A 22,895-nucleotide genomic window follows, 5' to 3' on the forward strand; every position below is an offset into this window, starting at 1 on the left:
TGTATCAATCAACTCAGTCTCTATTGATCCATCGTCAATAAAAGCTGGATAGTATATCAGTTATGGTATCGATACACATGCGTATAATCATTCAAGCAGATTACAGTAATGAGATAATTGAACGCCTCTTTCGACCTTGAAATAACAGCCTCCGGTAGAATGCATATGTTAGTTATGTCCTTGTTGAAAGGTTTGTCCCGTGACAAGTGTAAAATAAACAGATGCGCTGTTATATCATTGGACATCTTGCTTTATGGAGTCATGCCCCTCTCTGTGATGTTTATACATGCATGCACATCTGTAATCTTATGAACGTCGTTTGCATTCAGTAAAGATATAGGCACGCCCACCTTCATAAATATTGGGGTTGGGGGTGTCAACTGCAAGTTTATACACTATAATAATTCACCTGTGACAGGTATCTCATGATACGATTGGTTGCAGATAACATATGACCAGCCACTACATTGAACAGTTGAGATACCAAACGTTCTATTCGGGAAATTTGATGACGCCCTATCACGTGACTCTTTGTTTTATGTCTATGCAAGGAATATGTAGTATACATTTTGTATATGTATGTTTGTATGGTCACATATGTTTTCTGCATTAAGTCTGTATGAAATAAAGTGCAATGCTATGAATGTGCTTTGTGCTAGTCACAGACTAGCGTTATAGTACTTTCATTAAAATAATTCGTAAACACTAGAAATGTATCGGCAAAACCGCTATTTTCGTTGAAGATTATAAAATATGAAAGTAAATTCTTCTTTACAGTATGTCATTGTCATAGATGTTTTGTAAATTTAAACCTCACACAATGATATAAGAGAGAGAATTTGTTAACGTGTATCTCATCTGTTACATACAAAGAATACATGTGTATGCATATTGTGATAAAATATAAATGTACAAGCCGACAAAAGGTCTACTAGAGAAACTTGCAATAAAATTACATAAAGCTTGCAATACACGACATGTATTCACACCTGATTTCTTTCAACATATATCTTTACGACACAATTAAACGATCAGGACTTGTTTGTACGACTAGACAGTTTCCTGTGATCCCCGAAACCTGCCAGGGAAATCAGGTGTGACTAGCACTAATTAGTCTCGGCACAGAGAGTGGGCAATCAGCGAGGGCTTCCAGGTGTTGAGTAGTGATGGGGCTCGCGGGCTTAATGAGTTAAAGAACAAATATTAACCATTACATATGAAAGATGTGTGGTTAGTCTTAAGCGGAACACCACATTCATTCTTAAAAAAACTTCCGGTTAATTAATACCGAGTGATTAAAAGTTGCCAAAAAGTCGTCTGCTTCACTCTCACCCGCCAACAAAACAACAGAGGGGTTACGTAACTCTGTCGCCAGAGCACTACAGCGAACTGAAAGTGATGTTATGTGAGGAAGTATTTTGAGTTAGTTGTATATAAAGTGTATAACAAGCTCATCATTTTGCTGATTTCTCGACGTCAACAAAGACATGCCGAATCGTTGTGTTGCCGTCAATTACTCCCAGGGGTAGGGTTGATGGTGTCACCATGCATAGATTTCCACAGGACCCCGCAGTTCATGCAAACTAGGTTATGTTTGTGAGTGCCAAGCAAGCGTTGTGGAAGCCTGGAACGATATCTTACTTGTGTTCAGATCGCTTCACGGAAGTTAAAAAATCAGAACTACTTACTAGCTGTAGTAAAATTAGGAGATAAACATCATGTGTTGACCAATTTCCCGGGTGTTATTGAGTATTTGAAGCACGGGAATTCATTTGGAACTAACGGTGTCAGCCGGAGGTTTCAAATTAAATATTCCCGTGCTTCAAATACTCAATAACACCCGGAAATTGGCCAACACAGGATGTTTATCGACATTGTAAACACAAAAGTAAACTAAAAGGTCCACACACGTTTCTGTGTCTGCACTCAGTGAAATGTCATCAGCCGGCCGTTTCGGCTGTCTCCCATGGTAGCATCTGGACCTGCTCATTTGTGACGCCATTCGGACTTTACGTCACAATATGATTTTAATGACGTCATCACAGCTGACGACATAACAATACAATGGTGTGAGCGATGTTTGTATGTATCAATACGCAGCGAATTTCCGGGAATCGAATACCATTTGATCACGTTTTTTCAACCAATCAGATTAAAGAACACAGTGACTTTTGGTTTACAATATGTATATGATTGATGACCAAAAGGATTTTGCATGACACAACTTGTAACACAATGATTTCTTCCTTGGAAGCGAAGTTGTGGTCGAAGTGACAATATTATTGTAAGTAGTATTATATTGACATCCACCTTGCTTCCAAGAGAGAAATTGTTATGTTATAAGCTATGTCATGTAAAATCCTATTGGCCATTATCAATCAATTACATTTTTTACAACGAGTAGAAATTACTTTTGATTTTGTAACTTGGTGACAACAAACCTAAATAACGTATTTATTTTCAGACTGGCGGATGTTCGCGACAGGGCGATAAACCTGAAATCATGACAACTGTTGTGGAAAATGAAAGCTATATGTTCTCACAATCTACTGTCATTTAATGTTGTCTCCTGCTTTGCCTAGTTTCCAAGTTACAACTTGTTTTCATAGACTATTCTGCCAAACCGATTGGTGTCGTTAGGCCTTATTTGAATAATGACTGATCCAAATTGATCCCATTTCTGTGTTTTTTAACCTCGATATTTAATCATGTCATGTAAAAATCTGTTTGTATTCTCAAAACAGTGTCGGCACATAAGTTTTCACATGCAATACAACAATTAATACTCCCTTGTTGTAACCCGTGTTAGGTGGTATAAACCTACACATGTTATTTGTTATCATTCACTTGATGGTCAGTTAATGAATTTATAACAGGTATAATTAGTGGTAACACACTTAGATTACCCAACAAAGGTTCCCATTTGGCATTTCTTGTGTCTGGAGTAAATATTCAACATTATAAACATCGATCAAAGGATTAACCGATAACACGCTGATTGATTAATTACTTTTATCTTACACAGCGGATTTGTCAAAAGGTAGTGTTTATGTATGTAGATTTACTAATCTATACTGAATACACTCTGTCGTGTCTGCGTAAAACAACTTCCTTCTTTCAAAGGATTAACCGGCAATACATTGATTGATTGCCCATTATTGGCTAACTAAATTACTGTTTTTAAAGAAAGGCAGACATTATGCAATTAGTTGCCAGGTGTGCTATCTTGGGTGACCAATGAGACTATACACCAATGTGAAATACCTGAAAAGATTTATCACTTTTCATATATTAAACTGTTAAAAGACACATCACTTGGAACAGCTGCAGATGAATGGCATATCACTCCTTTTTGTGGATATTGATGGATACATTCCTTGAACAAGGTAATAGCCTGACATTGTTCCTATAACTTTAATCTGTTTTAATTTTAGTATTTGCATTTTGTTTTTATTCATTTGTCGTAGCATTCAACAGAATCATTGTTTTCGCCGTGAAGTGTAATGAGACAGACAACATACACTAGGGTGTGTGTGCGAATTATGATTCACATTGGAAAACTATAAAATGTCTAGATATTACAGTTCTGTTATAAATTCACTATAAGTATCAGCAGATCGTCTGCTTTTTATTTAGTTTCAAAATGCATACAAGTATGATAATAAACTAATTAGGATTATAAGACCAAATAGTAAGACACACATTGACTAGTATCTACATACTGGTGAGTGGACGTTAACAATGTGAATGTAGCAAGACATTTATCGCGCAGTATTGTCACTTCGACCCCCACCTCGCTTCCGTGGAAGAAATCGTTATGTTATAAGTTGTGTCATGCAAAATCCTTTTGGTTATGATTCCAATACATATTTAACTACGAGTAGAAAGTAGTTTTGATTTTCTAAGTAAGATATCGTTCCAGGCCTCCACAACGCTCGCTTCGCACTCACAAACATAACCCATTTAGCACGAATTGCGGGGTCCTGTGGAAATCTGTGCATGGTGACACCATCGCCCGACCCCTAGGAGCATTTGACGACAAAGCAACGATTCAGCATGTCGTCGTTGATGTCGAGAAATCATCAAAATGATGAGCTTGCTACACACTTTCTATACAACTAACTGAAAATCGTTCCTCATATGACGTCACTGCAGTGCTCTGGCGACAGAGTTACGTAACCTGTCTGTGGTTTCGTTGGTGGGTGAGAGTGAAGCAGGTGACTTTTTGGCAATTTTTAATCGCTCGGTATTAATTAACCACAAGTTTTTTAAGAATGAATTTGGTGTTCCGCATAAGTCTAACCACAAATCTTTCATATGTAATAGTTAAAAGAGTACAAAAAAACAAAGTTTATTTGTTCTTTAAGATGAGAGAAGATGGTGCTATCAGGCAGGTTTCAGATACTGACTAAGATCTACAGCATCCAGAATTTCATATCTAATCTTATGCACATTAGTTGTTATTTGTGTTAGTGGATGAAATATGATATCTGCATCATGACTTACCAAGAGTATGTATTATATTCCATGACATTTTGTCAATTCCAATGAATTAAATGCATTCGGAAAGAAGAAAGATACCTTATACCTAGAAACACTTTTTTTATTTCATTTTCCCTGTGTTGACTACAATTAACTTTGGTTAATTTCATTTTAGTAGGTAGAATAGGTCAGCACATTAACTTCCTGATCACTGGACTGTACCATGTTATTTTAACGTGTAGACAGAATGGGAAGACATCATCGTAAGAAATGCTAATCTTTGCTTAGTACAAGTACGTTAGTTGAAATAAGAGGTATATTGTGATTACAAAAAGTAAGAACACACATGTGTGCCTATCGCTAAATAATTGGTGTTTTCTATTGTCACACATATGCAGCACTCACTGTGAGAAACTACTAATTACCTGACGCTTACACACATCACTCGGATATGCGGCTCTGGTATCCTCTGTGATATCTTCCCATTATGACTACTCCCAGTTTGACTACTCATGAACATAAACATATAATGCAGCACCCCTACACTTAATAATGTACTGTACCTGTAGAGTTGATTACTCCCAGTTTGTGTACTCTTTGAAATAAACCTATAAGGGAGAGTCCCAGGGCCTACCTGTAATTATTAGAAGCCAAATGAATCGGGGATCTAGTGATCATTCAAACTATTAACTGTAGAGCGCAATCATATTCTCAATCATTTTTACTGAGCGCGATTATGTTGTGGAATTCATTGCTTGATAGAACTGTAAATGCTATTTCCCTGAATCAATTTATACACCATGATTAACACAACTGAAACTCACAATTAGTTTGATTTGAATATTGGGACTAGGTTTTGTAAAATCATCCATTGTCGCCTCAAGCTCGGCTGTAGTGATCTAAACGCAGAAAAATATAATCGACATATATCGGAAACATTTAAGTGTTCATGTGATCATCATAACAAAGACGTTATTCACTACCATTTTACATGTCAGAACAACTGTGTATTTTTATATTCAAGGATACAATATTAAAACTACTTTGTACAGTAACTGCGCATTGAAACACTCAACAAATACTGGACATTCTCAACTCATTGCACCCGTTCATTTCTAAAAGTAACCGCTTCCAGTGACTATTACCTAAACATATATACTTGGTGTATATATACTCAAACCTATATACGTAGAACTGCCAAAACGCAGACCCTTTAAATCAACACCCATTATGGTTGGTTGCATCAGTCATTAGTAGGCTGTACCCTTGATTAAGGTAAATGTAACAAGTTTTGACAATGCAGCATGTAATCCTCTATTTATCAACCTAACAACAATATTTAGAAGTTGTTACAAATGAAGTTTCATTGTATTCAATCAGGATAATACTCTGGACCAAACCTCCTCAATTCAGGTGTCGCTTTTGCGTTCAAGCTGCAGTGAACACTGAATTTAGCGTTTCACGGGACTCTCATTACACAAGAAAAAACAAAAATTTGAGTCACAGACTGTTCACTGATAAGTCACACTGATGGATCATGTGGAGGTTGATCACTGAAGGTGGATCAGGTCAGCGACGTGATCAGTGTAGTCCAGGACACCGATGTTGTTGTTGACGAGGTTGTCCTTCAGTGACTGCAGGCGAGTGTCAATATGCCTCTACTTTCTCTTCCACGGAGGGGCTGTCTAGTGAGCTTTGATCCGTTGGATGGCGACTTCCATGTTGAACTGTTCTCAAACAATTTGACGACCTCAAAAATGTTTGGATGGCTCTTCCTGTCATATTTGTTTATCTTGCGGTTCCATCCCTCGACGTTGTTGATTCTATGTCCTGGATTGCCAAAGTGGTTCCAAACTTCTGGTTCGAACTGAGTGATGCAAAGGAAGGTATTTCCTTCAGCAGGTCATCTGGAACAACGTACGTGGCGTCACATTCAGGATACCTCATCTCCGTAGATAAACGTAACTCTGACCTGCACATTTGCCAATCGCGATAATCTGAAGTACGGTAATCCAATGTTTACATAGCAATTCACTTGCGCTGGTCTTTTAACACAACTAATTACTTTGTTTTTTGCTCCACCGGGATCAGGGAATATTGAAATATCGCTTCCCGGGCCGATACCTAATTAACCACCCTGACTGTATATCATGCCTTCAGATTTTACTTGGCCTCTAAAGACCATCTATTGGTAAAGGTTACTACAAGTTGTGGAAGTCACACAACACTAAGGTGACTTAACTCTCAGTTAGTACATGTTGAAAGGCGAAAGATCCAATTTTTTTTGTTAATTCTGCAACTTATGTTTTCATTGTAAGCACAAGAGGGTCACACTTTTAATGCAAAGTGATGTATGACACAAATGTATGTTTGGTATTGGATCTTTGTTGTGTACTTCATTTCATCTTCTCTTTTTTTTCTCAGACATACTTGGCTTTAGCTAAAGGTGGCCTTGTGGAGGACCATGTACTCATTCTACCAATTGAACATGTCCAGTCCTACGTCACATCACCAAGTGAAGTTCAACAAGAGATTATTTCATATCCTTTCATATCTGTAAATGGTATTCACATATACTAGATATAGCTGTCTGGTCATTTTAGTTGTACTTGACATAATTTTGAAATCAGGTTATGTCTCAGTACAATATCCATTAGAACCGAACTGACATGGTGTAAAGCAATTGTATAAAACACCGAAACTGATAGTTATTAACAATCAGGCTGGGTGTGAACATAAATATAATATTGTTGAAACACTTGTGGTATTTGCAGACCGAAAGTGATTTCATATTTTAAAATGAACTGGCGCAGTAGCATTGTTCATGTGATCATATGCAGCTTGAAGATATGGAACAAGATGATGTGTGATGAAATGGTTTAAACATATTTATTTCTTTAAGAAAACAAAGCAACAAAATTTATGAACTGGATTGTTCAACAAGCTCAAAACAACTTACATGAAGACCGCTCCAGTATACATAGATATATGAAACAATATCATGACAAGGAAAAATGATATCTTGTGAAAATAGATGTTATGACATGTAGTCAAAAGATTAAGATCATGATGTTTGTGTAACAGGCGTGGTTCGCTCTGTCTTGTGGAAACTACATGTTAAATGTGTGGTTCTACTTTGCGTTGTGTTTTTCCTTTCCAACTGGCACGTTTACCACAAGAGGGTACGCTCCAGGTATAAACCTGTCAATCCATGAGCAGAATTCTCCTCCACGCTGTTTCCCAGTTACGAGATGCAGCCTTGCGATTCAGGACATACAACAAAATTCATATCACCATTTTATTTACTAAAGAAAACCAACTCCAAACGGAACAAATGATACAGAATATATTGCTGGGAAGTTTTAAACAGAATTCCAAATAAATTAACAACACCGATCCCCACCTAATCCCGAACTAATATAACTCTAGAATATTACTACGCGTTTATCAACTTCTTCACTGAGAAAATCCAACGAATCCGTGCTGCCCTTAATCTATCAAATGATAATATGGGGTCAAATGCAGCTTGTGTGGTTAAGCCGGCAAAGCCAGCCACGACACACTTGACATGCTTTAGTCCCATCGGTAAAGATGAAGTTGGAAAACTTCTGACAAAGAGTCCAACAAAGTCTTACAGTCTCGACCCTTGTCCAACATGGCCACTTAAACAGTGTCAAGGTGTTCTTCTGCCAATCCTCACGATGGTAAATCAGTCACTTGCACAAAGCAAGGTACCAGAGATACTAAAGGAAGCACTAATTACCCCCCTGTTGAAAAAGCCATCACTGGATCAAGAAGTATTCAAGAACTATCATCCTGTTTCAAATCTACCCTTCACTTCAAAGTTGATTGAGCGGGTAGTAGCAGCTCAACTGCAGAAGCACATGCAGGACAATAATCTCGGAGAGATCATACAATCGGCTTACAAGACTGGCCACAGCACAGAAACAGCTTTATTGCGTGTACAAAATGATCTTCTTCATGCTGTCGATACCAAGGGATCGGCAATTCTCATCCTCTTGGATCTATCAGCAGCATTCGACACAATAGATCACTCAACTCTTCTCAAGACACTGGGGGCAGTGGGGTAGCCTAATGGTTAAAGCGTTGGCTCGTCACGCCGAAGACCCGGGTTCGAATCCCCACATGGGTACAATGTGTGAAGCCCATTTCTGGTGTCCCCCGCCGTGATGTTGCTGGAATATTGCTAAAAGCAGCGTAAAACCAAACTCAGTCAGTCAGTCAGTCTCAAGACACTGGAGTTACACGTTGGTGTTACAGATGATGCCCTATCATGGTTCGCATCATATCTCACAGGACGCCACCAGTCAGTCATAATTGATGGAGCTCGATTAGATAGAAGGGAACTGAAGTTTGGAGTGCCACAAGGATCTGTTCTTGGTCCAATACTTTTTACTATATACACCCTACCAGTTGGAACTATTGCAAGATCACACAACTTGAGTTTCCACCTGTATGCTGATGACACACAGCTCTATCTGGGATTCAAACCATTGTCAACATCATCAGTTAGTGACATATTCCAGAGAATCACAGACTGCATAGTTGACATCAAATGTTGGATGACATCACACTTCCTAAAATTGAACGATGATAAAACTGAAATTTTGATCATCAGCTCAAAACAAATGCAGTCCAAGCTACAAGTTCCTGCTATACACATTGGAGACAGTATTGTGAAACCTAACAGTCAAACGCGAAATTTAGGTGTGATCTTTGACTCGACATTCAGTCTAGAAAACCATGTGAGCAATATCTGCAAAAACGCATACTACCAAATGAGGAACATCAGACAAATTAGCAGATATGTGGACAAAGTCTCTGTGACATGCTTAGTCCAGGCATTTTTAATATCACGTCTTGACTATTGCAACAGTCTCCTGCATGGCATTCAACAGCAGCATCTAGACAAACTACAGTGTGTACAAAACACAGCTGCCAGATTAATTACACGCTCTCAAATACGTGATCACATAACACCAGTCCTCAAAGAGTTACACTGGTTACCAGTGAGACAGAGAATCGTTTTCAAACTACTGCTGTTTGTCTTCAAATCACTCCATGGTTTGGCTCCAATGTACTTGCAAGACCTCACACAGTTGTATCAACCAGAACGTGCACTGAGATCTGCATGTAAACAGCAGATGATAGTGCCACCGGCCCGGACCACAACTTATGGAAATAGGACTTTCAGCAGAGCTGGTGCAGTTCTATGGAACGAGCTTCCGGCGGATGTCAGGAAATCTGAGGATGTCAGCAGCTTCCGATCCACCCTGAAGACCATACTCTTCAAAAAGAGCATATGACTGAGCGCTCTTGAGCAGGATCATATCTGGATAAGATGCGCTATATAAATGCATAATTTATTTATTATGTCTCCGCGAACACCGGTAAGAAAGACCCATTTAATATACAAGAATTTATAATTTATACTAGGGGTGTCGCGATACGCGAATTTATCGATGCATCGATACGTTTTTACTGACGATACGATACGCGATACATGCTTGCGTATATCGATTCCTATTTTAAAACTTTATCGATTCAAATTTTTATGCTATATATCCATCTCCTTCAAAGTCTTGATAGTAAAATTATACGAGACCGCTTCGATAAATAGATGTAGCTAGCTTTACTTAAAAAAATAGGTTGGAAACTAACAGCTTTTGTGATTGGCTAGACTATTTTGATGGACCAATCAGCGAGCGGGTACGTTGCCGATAAGGTAATACTATGAAAAGGCGCGAAAATTATGTATCGCGATACGTATCAAAAGGGGACCGAATTCATTGGAAATGTTGTAAGACAGGTTGTCCTGCAACCGCCAACACCGTCAGTGATGTTCTCAGCACTTCCAAGAACATACACAACCATCATCAAGATCAAGTTCAGCTGCACATTGACACCTTTCTTGCCAGGTTGAAGACCAAAGTCCCGGAGTGATTCAAGACCAGTTCAGGCTATATACTATGAAGAAACTGAAAGTAAGTTTAACATTGTGGACATGACCTACTATCGTACCAAATTAAATTGAGATACTGAAATGTGCAATGGATTTTGTAAATGGAATATCAAGTCAGTAAGATATCAACGTTATATTCTATTGTATTTGTTATATATTGCTGAAATAAAAACAAATCGAGCTGAAGTGTAGTGTGTTAGACCGTTTGTTGGATCGAAACAGACTATAACTTTATCCCCTATTGTTATAGGGATTATCAAGCATTCATTCAGCCAATCAGGTATGCGAGCTACATGTCGTCACAACAAAAAGCCAAGCTATCAAAAAATAAACTGGGTCATCAGCTTGCCAGCTGAGACCTTTAATAGCTTCAAAATAGTTTAACAGAGTGAATAATACACCCATAGGGAGGTCTCAACTAGCTGAGGTCTAGCTGAAGTTCTTGAGAGGTTTGTGAAGTTCACATCCCATTATTTGTGAATTTAGTGTTTTAAAACCTGAAGCGACAGGCGTCTGTAATGCATGATGCAATCTATAGCTTAGATTCACCTAGTCTCCCAGTGCAAGCTAGACAGCGTGGTGGGAATACTGTGTGTTAGCGTTCGAATCACGCTTAGCTGACAAAACTTTTACAAAATGTTTGTAATTTTTTTTTATTTAACAATAAAGGCTGCTGTTGTGTTAGCGGAGCCTTTGTCCGTATGTAGAAGTGTGAATTTTCACCTTTTTACCATTGAAATTACATGAAATAGTTGCTCTTAAATGAACATGATGAATTCTTCTAAAAATGGTTTGTGTTTCTTTTTTGAAGAGTGTATCTTTCCTTTAATTGGTGGACATGGTGATTCGTCATCCTTTGATACTAAACTGAGTTTTTCAGGTTCCTTAGAGGCAACAATTTCTTTATCAGTTTCATTTGGCACATACTTTAAATCTTTTTGTACTTATTATCCCCTGCAACGCGTTTTGCGGGGGGTATTAAAATGGACTCCGTCTGTCTGTCCGTCCATGCACATTTGTATTTTCCGGAGCAGAACTCTAAAACCGTTCAATATTTTTTCACCAAACTTGGCACATAGATAGATCTGGTGGTGTACTGGTGCCTTTTGGTAGTTTTGGAATTCTGTATAAAACATTTTTGGCATTTCCAGGGCAACAAGTTCGACTTAGAATGAAATTAGTGGTAGTGCTCTTTTCCGGAGTAGAACTCTAAAACCGTTAACTATTTCTTCACCAAACTTGGCACATAGATAGATCTGGTGGTGTACTGGTGCCTTTTGGTAGTTTTGGAATTCTGAATAAAATATTTTGGCATTTCCAGGGCAACAAGTTTGACTAAAACAGAAATTAGTGGTAGTGCACTTTTCCGGAGCAGAACTCTAAAACCGTTCAATGTTTCTTAACCAAACTTGGCACATACATAGATCTGGTGGTGTACTGGTGCCTTTTGGTAGTTTTGGAATTCTGAATAAAATATTTTTGGCATTTCCAGGGCAACAAATTTTGACTTACCCTGAATTTGGTGGTAGTACACTTTTCCCGGAGCTGAACTCTAAAACCGTTCACTATTTCTTTACAAAACTTTGCACATAGATTCGTCTGGTGGTGTACTGGTGCCTTTTGGTAGTTTTGGAATTCTGAATAAAATATTTTTGGCATTTCCGTGGCAACAAGTTTGACTTAGCCTGAAATTGGTGGTAGTGCTCTTTTCCGGAGCAGAACTCTAAAACCGTTAACAATTCCTTCACCAAACTTGGCACATAGATAGATCTGGTGGTGTACTGGTGCCTTTTGGTAGTTTTGGAATTCTGAATAAAATATTTTTGGCGTTTCCAGGGCAACAAGTTCGACTTAGCCTGAAATTAGTGGTAGTACACTTTTCCGGAGCTGAACTCTGAAACCGTTCACTATTTTTTCACCAAACTTGGCACATAGATTGGTCTGGTGGTGTACTAGGTGCCTTTTGGTAGTTTTGGAATTCTGAATAAAATATTTTGGCATTTCCAGGGCAACAAGTTTGACTAAAACAGAAATTAGTGGTAGTACACTTTTCCGGAGCAGAACTCTAAAACCGTTCAATGTTTCTTAACCAAACTTGGCACATACATAGATCTGGTGGTGTACTGGTGCCTTTTGGTAGTTTTGGAATTCTGAATAAAATATTTTTGGCATTTCCAGGGCAACAAATTTTGACTTACCCTGAAATTGGTGGTAGTACACTTTTCCGGAGCTGAACTCTAAAACCATTAACTATTTCTTTACCAAACTTGGCACATAGATAGATCTGGTGGTGTACTGGTGCCTTTTGGTAGTTTTGGAATTCTGAATAAAATATTTTGGCATTTCCAGGGCAACAAGTTTGACTTAGCCTGAAATTAGTGGTAGTACACTTTTCGAACTGAACTCTGAAACCGTTCACTATTTTTCACCAAACTTGGCACATAGATAGATCTGGTGGTGTACTGGTGCCTTTTGGTAGTTTTGGAATTCTGAATAAAATATTTTTGGCATTTCCAGGGCAACAAATTTTGACTTACCCTGAAATTGGTGGTAGTACACTTTTCCGGAGCTGAACTCTAAAACCATTAACTATTTCTTTACCAAACTTGGCACATAGATAGATCTGGTGGTGTACTGGTGCCTTTTGGTAGTTTTGGAATTCTGAATAAAATATTTTGGCATTTCCAGGGCAACAAGTTTGACTAAACAGAAATTAGTGGTAGTGCACTTTTCCGGAGCAGAACTCTAAAACCGTTTGATGTTTCTTCACCAAACTTGGCACATACATAGATCTGGTGGTGTACTGGTGCCTTTTGGTAGTTTTGGAATTCTGAATAAAATATTTTTGGCGTTTCCAGGGCAACAAGTTCGACTTAGCCTGAAATTAGTGGTAGTACACTTTTCCGGAGCTGAACTCTGAAACCGTTCACTATTTTTTCACCAAACTTGGCACATAGATTGGTCTGGTGGTGTACTGGGTGCCTTTTGGTAGTTTTGGAATTCTGAATAAAATATTTTTGGCATTTCCAGGGCAACAAATTTTGACTTACCCTGAAATTGGTGGTAGTACACTTTTCCGGAGCTGAACTCTAAAACCATTAACTATTTCTTTACCAAACTTGGCACATAGATAGATCTGGTGGTGTACTGGTGCCTTTTGGTAGTTTTGGAATTCTGAATAAAATATTTTGGCATTTCCAGGGCAACAAGTTTGACTAAACAGAAATTAGTGGTAGTGCACTTTTCCGGAGCAGAACTCTAAAACCGTTCGATGTTTCTTCACCAAACTTGGCACATACATAGATCTGGTGGTGTACTGGTGCCTTTTGGTAGTTTTGGAATTCTGAATAAAATATTTTTGGCATTTCCGTGGCAACAACTTTGACATAGACTGAGATTGGTGATAGTGCTACTTTCTGGAGCAGAACTTTAAAAACCTTTCAATACTCTCAATTTTTAAACTTATCCTATCTCACGACTTGCACCTCTCTCTCTTCATTCGACCATGAGTGGAAACGAATTAAAACTTTGCTCCAGGCCTACCTTGTCCCTCTCCCGTGCTGTGCGTGCCTTCCTGTCTCAGTCGTGCTCACTAGTCCATGACAGCACGAGGCATGCGCAGTCCTCACCGACGTGATCACCTCACATACTCATTCTCTTTCTTGTCGCTCCACTGAGTGGACGTGAAAAATTTTCATCTGAGATTTGCTCAAAATGGTTAAGCCTGTTCAGGCCAGTCAACGGAAGTTTTGGGCCCGTTGTAATAAAGTATTTTCAGCATGGGACCCACACACATCGTGTGTTGATTGTGGGTGTTTGTGACTGGGACACATGCTGTCCGAAGTGTTCAGGTCTGTCTAATGAGGCGTTTAAATCTTACAAACGTGCTTGTGCCAGACGTTTGGCAGATAGGGCTAGGACTAATTCTGCGGGGTCTGGTCCATCTCCCGCTAAGAAACAATGCTTAGATCGCCCCACCCTCACTGCTCACCGTTCTCAATCGCCCGTCTCTCCTGAAGAAGATTTTATGGACGCTTCGTCGGATTCCTATTTATCTGAGAACGTTAGAAGGCTTTTAGGGGAGCTTCCCTCACACAGTTTAAGTTCTCATGAGCGTACCAGGGTGGTAATGACCGATTTTTCTTCTAACGCCAGACCTGCGATCTACATTATCTTGTAGGTCTGCTTCTTCGGAACGATCACAGACTTCGAGAACTTCTAAGCATTCATCGTCGAAGCGGCGATCGGCGGGGTTGGAACGTACCCGCTCTCCTATTTCCACGGCTGGGAGGAGTCGTTCGAGGTCTCGTTCACTTTCCCGAGCCGACTCACCCCGCCGAACCGGCTCACATGGCCGAGCCGGCTCACACAGCCGAACTGGCTCACACGGCCGAGCCGGCTCACCAGAACATCCTCGAATGAGTTCACTTGATCGAACTGATTCACGTACTCATAGGGGTTCACCTGACTGAACTGATTCACGTAATCATCATTAAATGTCTTCTCGTGGTTCCGCCTCATCAAAACGCTCTGTGTTGCCAGTTGACTCACACATCCGATCTACATCGTCAAATCGCCAAACCGATTCACCACACCGAATCGGTTCGCCATACCGAATGGATTCACCACACCCAATCGGTTCGCCATACCGAATGGATTCACCATACCGAATGGATTCACCACACCAAATCGGCTCGCCATATTGAATGGTTTCACCAGACCGAACCGTCAAATTGCCGAACCGATTCACCACACCGAATCGGTTCGCCATACCAAATGGATTCACCAGACCGAACCGTCAAATCGCCGAACCGATTCACCACACCGAATCGGTTCGCCATACCGAATGGGTTCACCAGACCGAACCGTTTCGCCACGCCGTATGTGAATACGACATCGACTCAGTTCGCCATAATATTAAGACTGTTTCTTATCGCCGAAACAGTTCACATCATCGATTCAATTCACAGCACCGAAACGATTCACTTCGGCCGGAACATTTCACCTCGCCTCACCGGTTCATCTGAGCGTTCTAGTTCTCTCCATCAGCTGAGATCATTTAACCGTTTTGGATTACCGAACCGATCCAGTTCAGTCACGATTTAGATCACATCGGACTGATTCAGATCATGTCAACTTTCCGGCTCACCACCCTGAACTGATTTACCAGCCGGCTCGTACCGTTTCACCAGATCGAAAGCTCCCTATCGTCGAACCAGTTCACCTGGCCGTTCAAGATCAATGTACAGAGGTAGTAGCTATGTGCTTCACCATGCCGATTTGATTTACATGTGATGTTAGTAGCGCAGTCATCTAGAGATATCATGCTCGGCACTTGACGGCCTGACGATCCCAGTTCTCAAGAGTCCTCCGTGACCGGAGCTCATCTCATTCCAGATTTAATCTACCATCCGATCTTCACTTTTGATGAATGATTCGGTTCAACGATTCTACCCTTCGGTGTAGATATCAGGTCTGCAACCACCCGATATGGCATAACTAGATATGCTTGCTAGCCAGGAATACTCTACGACCCCCCCTCGATGAGTCTTGTTACTACAGACTACTGGTAACAGCGTGTTTGTGTATCACTGGGTGCAATATTGTTGCAGATGGCTCGTCATCTTCAGCTCCCTTTGTTTTACATGATAAGCAAGTTTCTGGACAGATACCAAATGGGTGAAGTTCTTGCGCATGGTACCAGCAATGTTTTGTCAAATAGCCAGCATAGCTCAGCCCGGAATTTATGGGTTGCGACTTGCCTGGTTAACCAAAGACCATGTTGTCCGTATTTTTTGTCACTCGTGTGTAACGTTTGCAAATGGCAGATTACTGCTTGTTTACCGGAATTTTGATGATTAGAGTGACTATGAAGTGCCCTTGCAGAATTCTCTTGGTCTCACGAATCGGATACCAAGTCCAGCCTTTAAATGCAAGTAACAACGAACGCTGCCATTCCCGGTAAGAGTGAATGTGTCGGGATTTTGACAGCCAGTCGAGAGAGACTGCTTATTGAGGGTGTCGGACAGAAACACCCGTGAACGGTTTGACTAGTTCAAGCATTGAGTTCAGAGGTCACTGCATTATGCAAGGACTGTCACCAGGCAGCGATCTACTACTTATATCACTCCACTTGGCGCACCATTATTTTGTTCGGCCAAAAGAAACGTTCCTGAGGTCACCGATCCTACGAATTTCTACAATTTGTTTATAATGTGAACGTTCCTGTAGATTGACTGACATTCTCCATGCGCCGAACATACTACATTGAGCACTCCGTCAGAACTGACGTAGTTGCTCGACTTATGGAACGTTCTTATATCAGGAGATATCTTTTTGTCAGAGGCAAGAGTGGTTAGACCTCTCATTTCCCTCGACCTGCGATGGCCGTGGGGTAGCCGGTGTAAAACTAAACTCAGTCAGTCAGTCAGTCAGTCAGTCAGTCAGTCAGTCAGTCAGTCCCTCGACCTGTGAGATGCCTACCTTCACATCCGGATACATCCAGACTATCGGAAGTATCTTCGATTTGCTTTTATGGGGCGTCATTGATACCAATGGAGGATCCTGCTGTATGGGCATATGTGCAGCCCCGTGGCTTTTTACTCAGATACCCATTCTGATAACAAGCTACCTGCATTGTCGAAGCGTGACAATTGACAACAATATCGACGACTGTGTTCAAGCCCAGCAGGATCCAGTCGTCCTTCCTTTCCACAGACAGTTCATCATCAAGTTGCTCACGCAATTAGGAGGGCTGCTAAATTCGGAGCAATCAGGGGTAACACCGACCCGCTGCTTTCTTCTTATTGGGACAATATTCAACACGCCAGGTCATGATGTTGGTGCCCCAGGAGAGGTGGGACAAGATTCAGTGCAACGCACCACTAGTGTTGGTCCAACCCACACCTTCTCGCCAGTGGCAGAAGTTACTAGGGTGGTTGGCGTCGGCACAAGTGCTGACTTACAGGGGCCAGCTGCAGCTTGCCCTCTTCAGATGGTTCTGTGCCCATACATCGGGGACGACAACCCCAGGGAGTTGATTCGTCTTCCCCGCACAACTACATTCAGTCTTTCGTTGGTGGCTCAACAAGTAGAATGTTTGTGTTGGAGTCTCTAGGGTGCCCTTCATACCGACTCAACACCTATTCGTTGGCACATCTTGCAAGCTGGGGCGCTCACTTTCTCCATCAAGTGGCCTAGCAGTGGTCATCAGGAGAAAGGGCCCTTCATCACAACGAATTGGAATTCAGCACTGTCATTATCGCCTGTTCGGCACTCGGGACAACCATCAGCTTCAGCGCAGATGATCACCAGTTGCGATCATTTCTGCTTTGTGTACAATCTGAATATAATTCTGAATTTTATTTCTGATTTGTGTCTTCGATATTTCTGGGACTTGTGAGTTTCCGATTCAATTACCCTTTCACCCTCCACGGGACGGTGTCTGTGGGGGTTGTTTCGAAGCAGGGGCTGGCCCGATACTAGTCGTGAGACCTTGGAAATCGTGGTAATGCGACTGTTTACACTCGCTAAGCTGCGTCCTTTCACTTTCATGAAGGTAGTGACTGAACACCACATTGCTCGGGAATCCTGGTCCCTGGAGCACTTGTGTTTAGTAAGTCAATGGGTTCGAACTGACCATCGCAGGTCTAAAGCTTTTGAGGCGCTGGAGGGTCGCCACCTCACTTACTGTCCTCTGCTCCACGGATTAATTACGTCAGTGAAGTGAGTCATTCGAAGTGTTACGCCGTGGCGTTACTGTAAAGCATTGCAAGAGCACCGCCGTCTGCGTAAGAGACTGTTTATACCCTTGTCTACTGCTTCCAAAGCGGAAGTCTCTTGCACAACACTCTCATATTGGCTCACGAGCTACAATACTACGAGCCTACACTTTTGCGGTTTGCCACCACCTCGACAGTCAACCCTCATGAAACCAGGGCATTGGCTTCTACTATGGCGTTGCATAGCAACTGCTTTCGTTAACTGCCACAATGGAGGGTTGTTTTGGCGATCTGACACAGTATTTTCGTTTCATTACCTCAGAGATGTGTCGGTGACTGATATTCAAGGCCTTCATCAGTTTGGACCACTTTCGTCCTTGCCAGCAGTTATCAGCGGCACAACAACGCGCCAGATAATGAACTTCCTTGTGCTCGATGCTATATCGATCCCATTGTGCAGTTGATCCCAAGTCGCGATCGTTTCTGCTTGTGTACAATCTGAATAAATCTGAAAAACTTTTTCTGATTTCGTCTTTATTTCTTCGAGTTTAGATTTCTCCTCTCATTTGTTTGAGACTACAGAGAGTAAGCCACCTCACTTACTGTCCTCTGCTCCGCGGAGTAATTAAGTCAGTGAAGTGAGTCCTTCGAAGTGTTACACTTCGTGGCGTTCATGCTCCTAAGTGCCTATACACATCTATGTGATCTTATTGTGGTAAGTAGTGGAAGTCATAAGATGATGTTGTGGTACTGAGCGTTAAAATTGTGAGTTTTACCGATTCAATTTCTCTTTCACCCTCCTCGGGGCGGTGTCTGTGGGGGTTGTTTGAAGCAGGGGCTGGCCCGATCTGAGTCGTTTGACTTTTATTAGGGGGTACCTTGGAAATCGTGGCGATGTGACTGATTACACTCGTTAAGCTCGTCCTTTCACTTTGTGAAGGTAGTGACTGAACACCACATTGCTTTCGGGAATCCGGTCCCTGGGAGCAATTGTGCTTAGTAAGTCAATGGGTTCGTTACTAACCCTCGCATGCGTAGTAACTTGGTAGTTATTAAGCCTACCTTGTAGTTGCTTCCTCACGGTTGTTTGGGCATAACACTTAGCTGTTATCGCTTGAATTTCGGGTAATCTATGACCCACCTTCCTACCGTGGGATAAGTGCAAGTCGTGAGATAGGATAAGTTTAAAAATTTGAAAATTTTAACTATAAATTGTATATTTATATACTTATCCTATCTCACGCGATAAAGTCCCTCCCTACCTCCCCACTACATAGATTACCACCATTCCGGTTTTGTCCTTTTATGGCTCCAAGATCGAGAATGAGTATGTGAGGTGATCACGTGGGTGAGGACTGCGCATGCCTCGTGCTGTCATGGACTAGTGAGCACGACTGAGACAGGAAGGCACGCACAGCACGGGAGAGGGACAAGGTAGGCCTGGAGCAAAGTTTTAATTCGTTTCCACTCATGGTCGAATGAAGAGAGAGAGGTGCAAGTCGTGAGATAGGATAAGTATATAAATATACAATTTATAGTTAAAATTTTCAATTCCACTTTTCTATATACACACCTAAATATTTGACATAATCATAACTCGTAGACATAATCATGAAGTATTTTGCCATTGCGGGGGATATTGATGACTTTGTCTTCTTGTTAAAATAATAATTGTCTTTTCCTTGTAAATGTCATTACAGTGATATATCACCCCACTGATGTCTTGAAAATGTTCAGAACAGCAGTAGCACTGATATGGTGACATTTCTGTCGTTTAAACAGCACATCGGTAGAATTGAATACTTGATAGTTAGTGGTAATGCTGTATATTAAATTGGATGATGAGTTTAGGCTAACCGTAAATCATTTACCAACAGAAAATGAAATCGTTCACCATGACCAATTGTCTGGGTTCTCAATCGTTCACTAACAATTTGATACCTTAAACCTTGATATGTTTATGCATCTTTACGGAAACAGTAGAAGTATGATGGTGGTTCTGCATCACTTCCTCCTAGCGTTTTTTTTCTATGTAATGTTGCTCCCAGCGTCCAGTAAAATTAATGATCCCCGAGGGGAGACATCGCTCAATTGTCCCGACTAGCTGTCCAGCCTAGGCCTGTTAAATTCGCATGGCGACTGACCGACTGACATCTACGACCGCTTGGGGAGGCTTGAGACTCGAGGCTCGTGTGGAGCAAAACGCGACGATGTTGTCGGCTTCCGGAGAGCAAACCGCAACGATGTTGGTCCACATCTTGTCTTGGCTGGACGACGAAGAACACCAGGATGAAATAGAGGAGGAACAAGAAGAGACGCATCTGGATATCCAGAAGGTGCGACAGATACTAGAATCGGCCCAAAAAAACCTGGAAGCACAGCACACCGGCCGATAGACCAGTTGACAGACAGGCCAACGAGAAGAAGACAGAAACACCCAAACCAGTATCCACAGTCCCCTTCGGACACCCCCACTATATGGAGTAGTGAAGTCGATGTGTGGAATGCAGCCTATTTGTCGAAGATAGCCGAACACGTAGATATCGTCCACAAATGGAGGTAGACCTTCCAGGGGTTGGAGGAGGTTTGTTTTGCCGAGATTGCCATTGAGATAGTATGTACATCGAACGATGTCTCCGCTGGTTGGAGGAGGTTTGTTTTGCCAAGATTGCCATTGAGATAGTATGTACATCGAATGATGTCTGCTGGTGGGAGGTTTGTTTTGCCGAGATTGCCATTGAGATAGTATGTACATCAAACGATGTCTCCGCTCGAAAACCAGGAGTTGGAGGAGGTTTGTTTGGCCGAGATTGCCATCGAGATTGTACGTACATCGAACGATGTCTCCGCTCGAAAACCAGGGGTTGGAGGAGGTTTGTTTGGCCGAGATGGCCATCGAGATAGGATGTACATCGAAGGAAGTCGCTGCTTGAAAACCATCGTCCGCAAATGGAGGTAGACTGGGCATCTATGGCATATTGTAGCGTATGTACAATTCTGGTTTGCATATAGCCCTCCTCTTACTCGAAAGATTCGAGTATGGCACTCGCTATGTTGGAAACTACAACAGCTCTTTTTCTACAGTCTTTTCGCCAAAGATAGCCGAACATGTAGATATCGTCCTTCCATGGGTTGGAGGTTTGTTTTGCCATCGATATAGTCGGGACATCGAACCATGGTCAGTTTTTTGCATACCTGTCTTGGTGTCGGGTCGAAAATGGGGTTTGTAGATGCTGAAAAAAAGGGTTGCTCTAGCGAAAATGAGATTCTTATAAGACACACGGCAAATTCAACATGCCTAAGCTGTCGGGGTGGTCTATTTTTAGGCTCCTGACTCAGCTCAGCTACGTTTAAAACAAGGACGCATCCAACGATGGTCACACAGCCAACACACCCAATTTTTACCATCGATGGGAGCGGATTCAGACACAAATAACCCTAACAACACAAAGTGCTGCAGGATCCCGATCATACTACTACTGAAACGTAGCCAAAGCTAGACATTGTTTTGCAGGCTCATTGGCCTTCATAATGATGGGATGGAAAGATATTTGGTGGGATAACGCACGTGTGTCTTTTATTTTACAGCATGAAGTTTGGGGACATTGTGACCTATACAAAGATACATGTAGATATTGACAATTTTCCTACACCTAAAATATAAAACCTGCTCACCTCTCGCCTGATGAATTGTTCATTTCCATGCCATGAAATATTTCCTGCCATTCACAGCTCCTACTGTGTGATAACTTACGCCAATACATACAGGTAACTAAAGCGGCCTGTGGATTAACAATATTTTCTGTTTGTAAGAGGAGTGCAGCTTGTTCAGTGTTTGATAACCGCGCAAAGTTTGGGTGTAAAATACTAACTTTTTGAAACAAATCATACGGAAGATCAAAATAATAAGGACAGATAATTAAGAAATGGACTTTGTCTTCAACGGCCTAACCACTACAGTGACGACAAAGCCTGTCTGCCTGTGGCGTTTGAGGACGAGAAAATCTATCACATTCTATTTCTAATGGAATTGTCCCACAGCATAGTTTAACGTGTACGATACGATGCCATGTAGGCAGTATAGAAGTTATGTATGGTTCTGGAATAACAGTGTACTTAAACTGTCTACATGTGCATAACTTATTACTGTTGGGATTACCCTGGTCATTCCACAATTCCCCGTAGCCACTCCCAATGATCTAACAACTGTATATGTTGGAATGACAAAGTTAGTTCACTACTAGACATGTGTAGCAGATCTTGCACTGGGAGATACAATGAATTGTAATAAAGATGACACTATTTTATCCCATAATTTGGCTAAATGCCATGAACAGCTGCTAATAACAGAAGGCAATCTATTGGGTGCCACATAGTGCAGCTTATCCCAAAATCGTAATACTTCTGTTCTATGTTTTGACAAAGTACTTGTGTGCAGTGGATAGATAGGAGAGGCAATGACATGTAAGTGGTACTGGATGTGCAGGAAGAAAACTGGAGAGTAGAGATAGGACTGACTGACTGACTGAGTTTGGTTTTACGCCGCTTTTAGCAATATTCCAGCAATATCACGGCGGGGGACACCAGAAATGGGCTTCACGCATTGTACCCATGTGGGGATTCGAACCCGGGTCTTCGGCGTGACGAGCCAACGCTTTAACCACTAGACTACCCCACTGCCCCGTAGAGATAGGAAGAGGATGGAAAAT

At 41.4% G+C, this 22,895-nt stretch overlaps 1 protein-coding gene across 2 annotated transcripts in view; it reads left to right on the top strand.

Annotated features, from left to right (window-relative positions):
- LOC124292122 (CWF19-like protein 1) overlaps positions 1–22,895 on the top strand; it is a 373,599-nt gene that overhangs the window by 220,107 nt on the left and 130,597 nt on the right. For both annotated transcript variants that reach the window (XM_046729174.1, XM_046729175.1), the window contains exon 11: positions 6,907–7,022. In XM_046729174.1, coding sequence (XP_046585130.1) covers positions 6,907–7,022 — 116 coding nt within the window. The remainder of the gene's footprint in view (positions 1–6,906; positions 7,023–22,895) is intronic.

Source organism: Haliotis rubra, unplaced genomic scaffold (assembly GCF_003918875.1).
Source record: "Haliotis rubra isolate DU_JTF1 unplaced genomic scaffold, ASM391887v1 Scf509, whole genome shotgun sequence".
Classification (NCBI taxonomy): Eukaryota; Metazoa; Mollusca; class Gastropoda; order Lepetellida; family Haliotidae; genus Haliotis; species Haliotis rubra.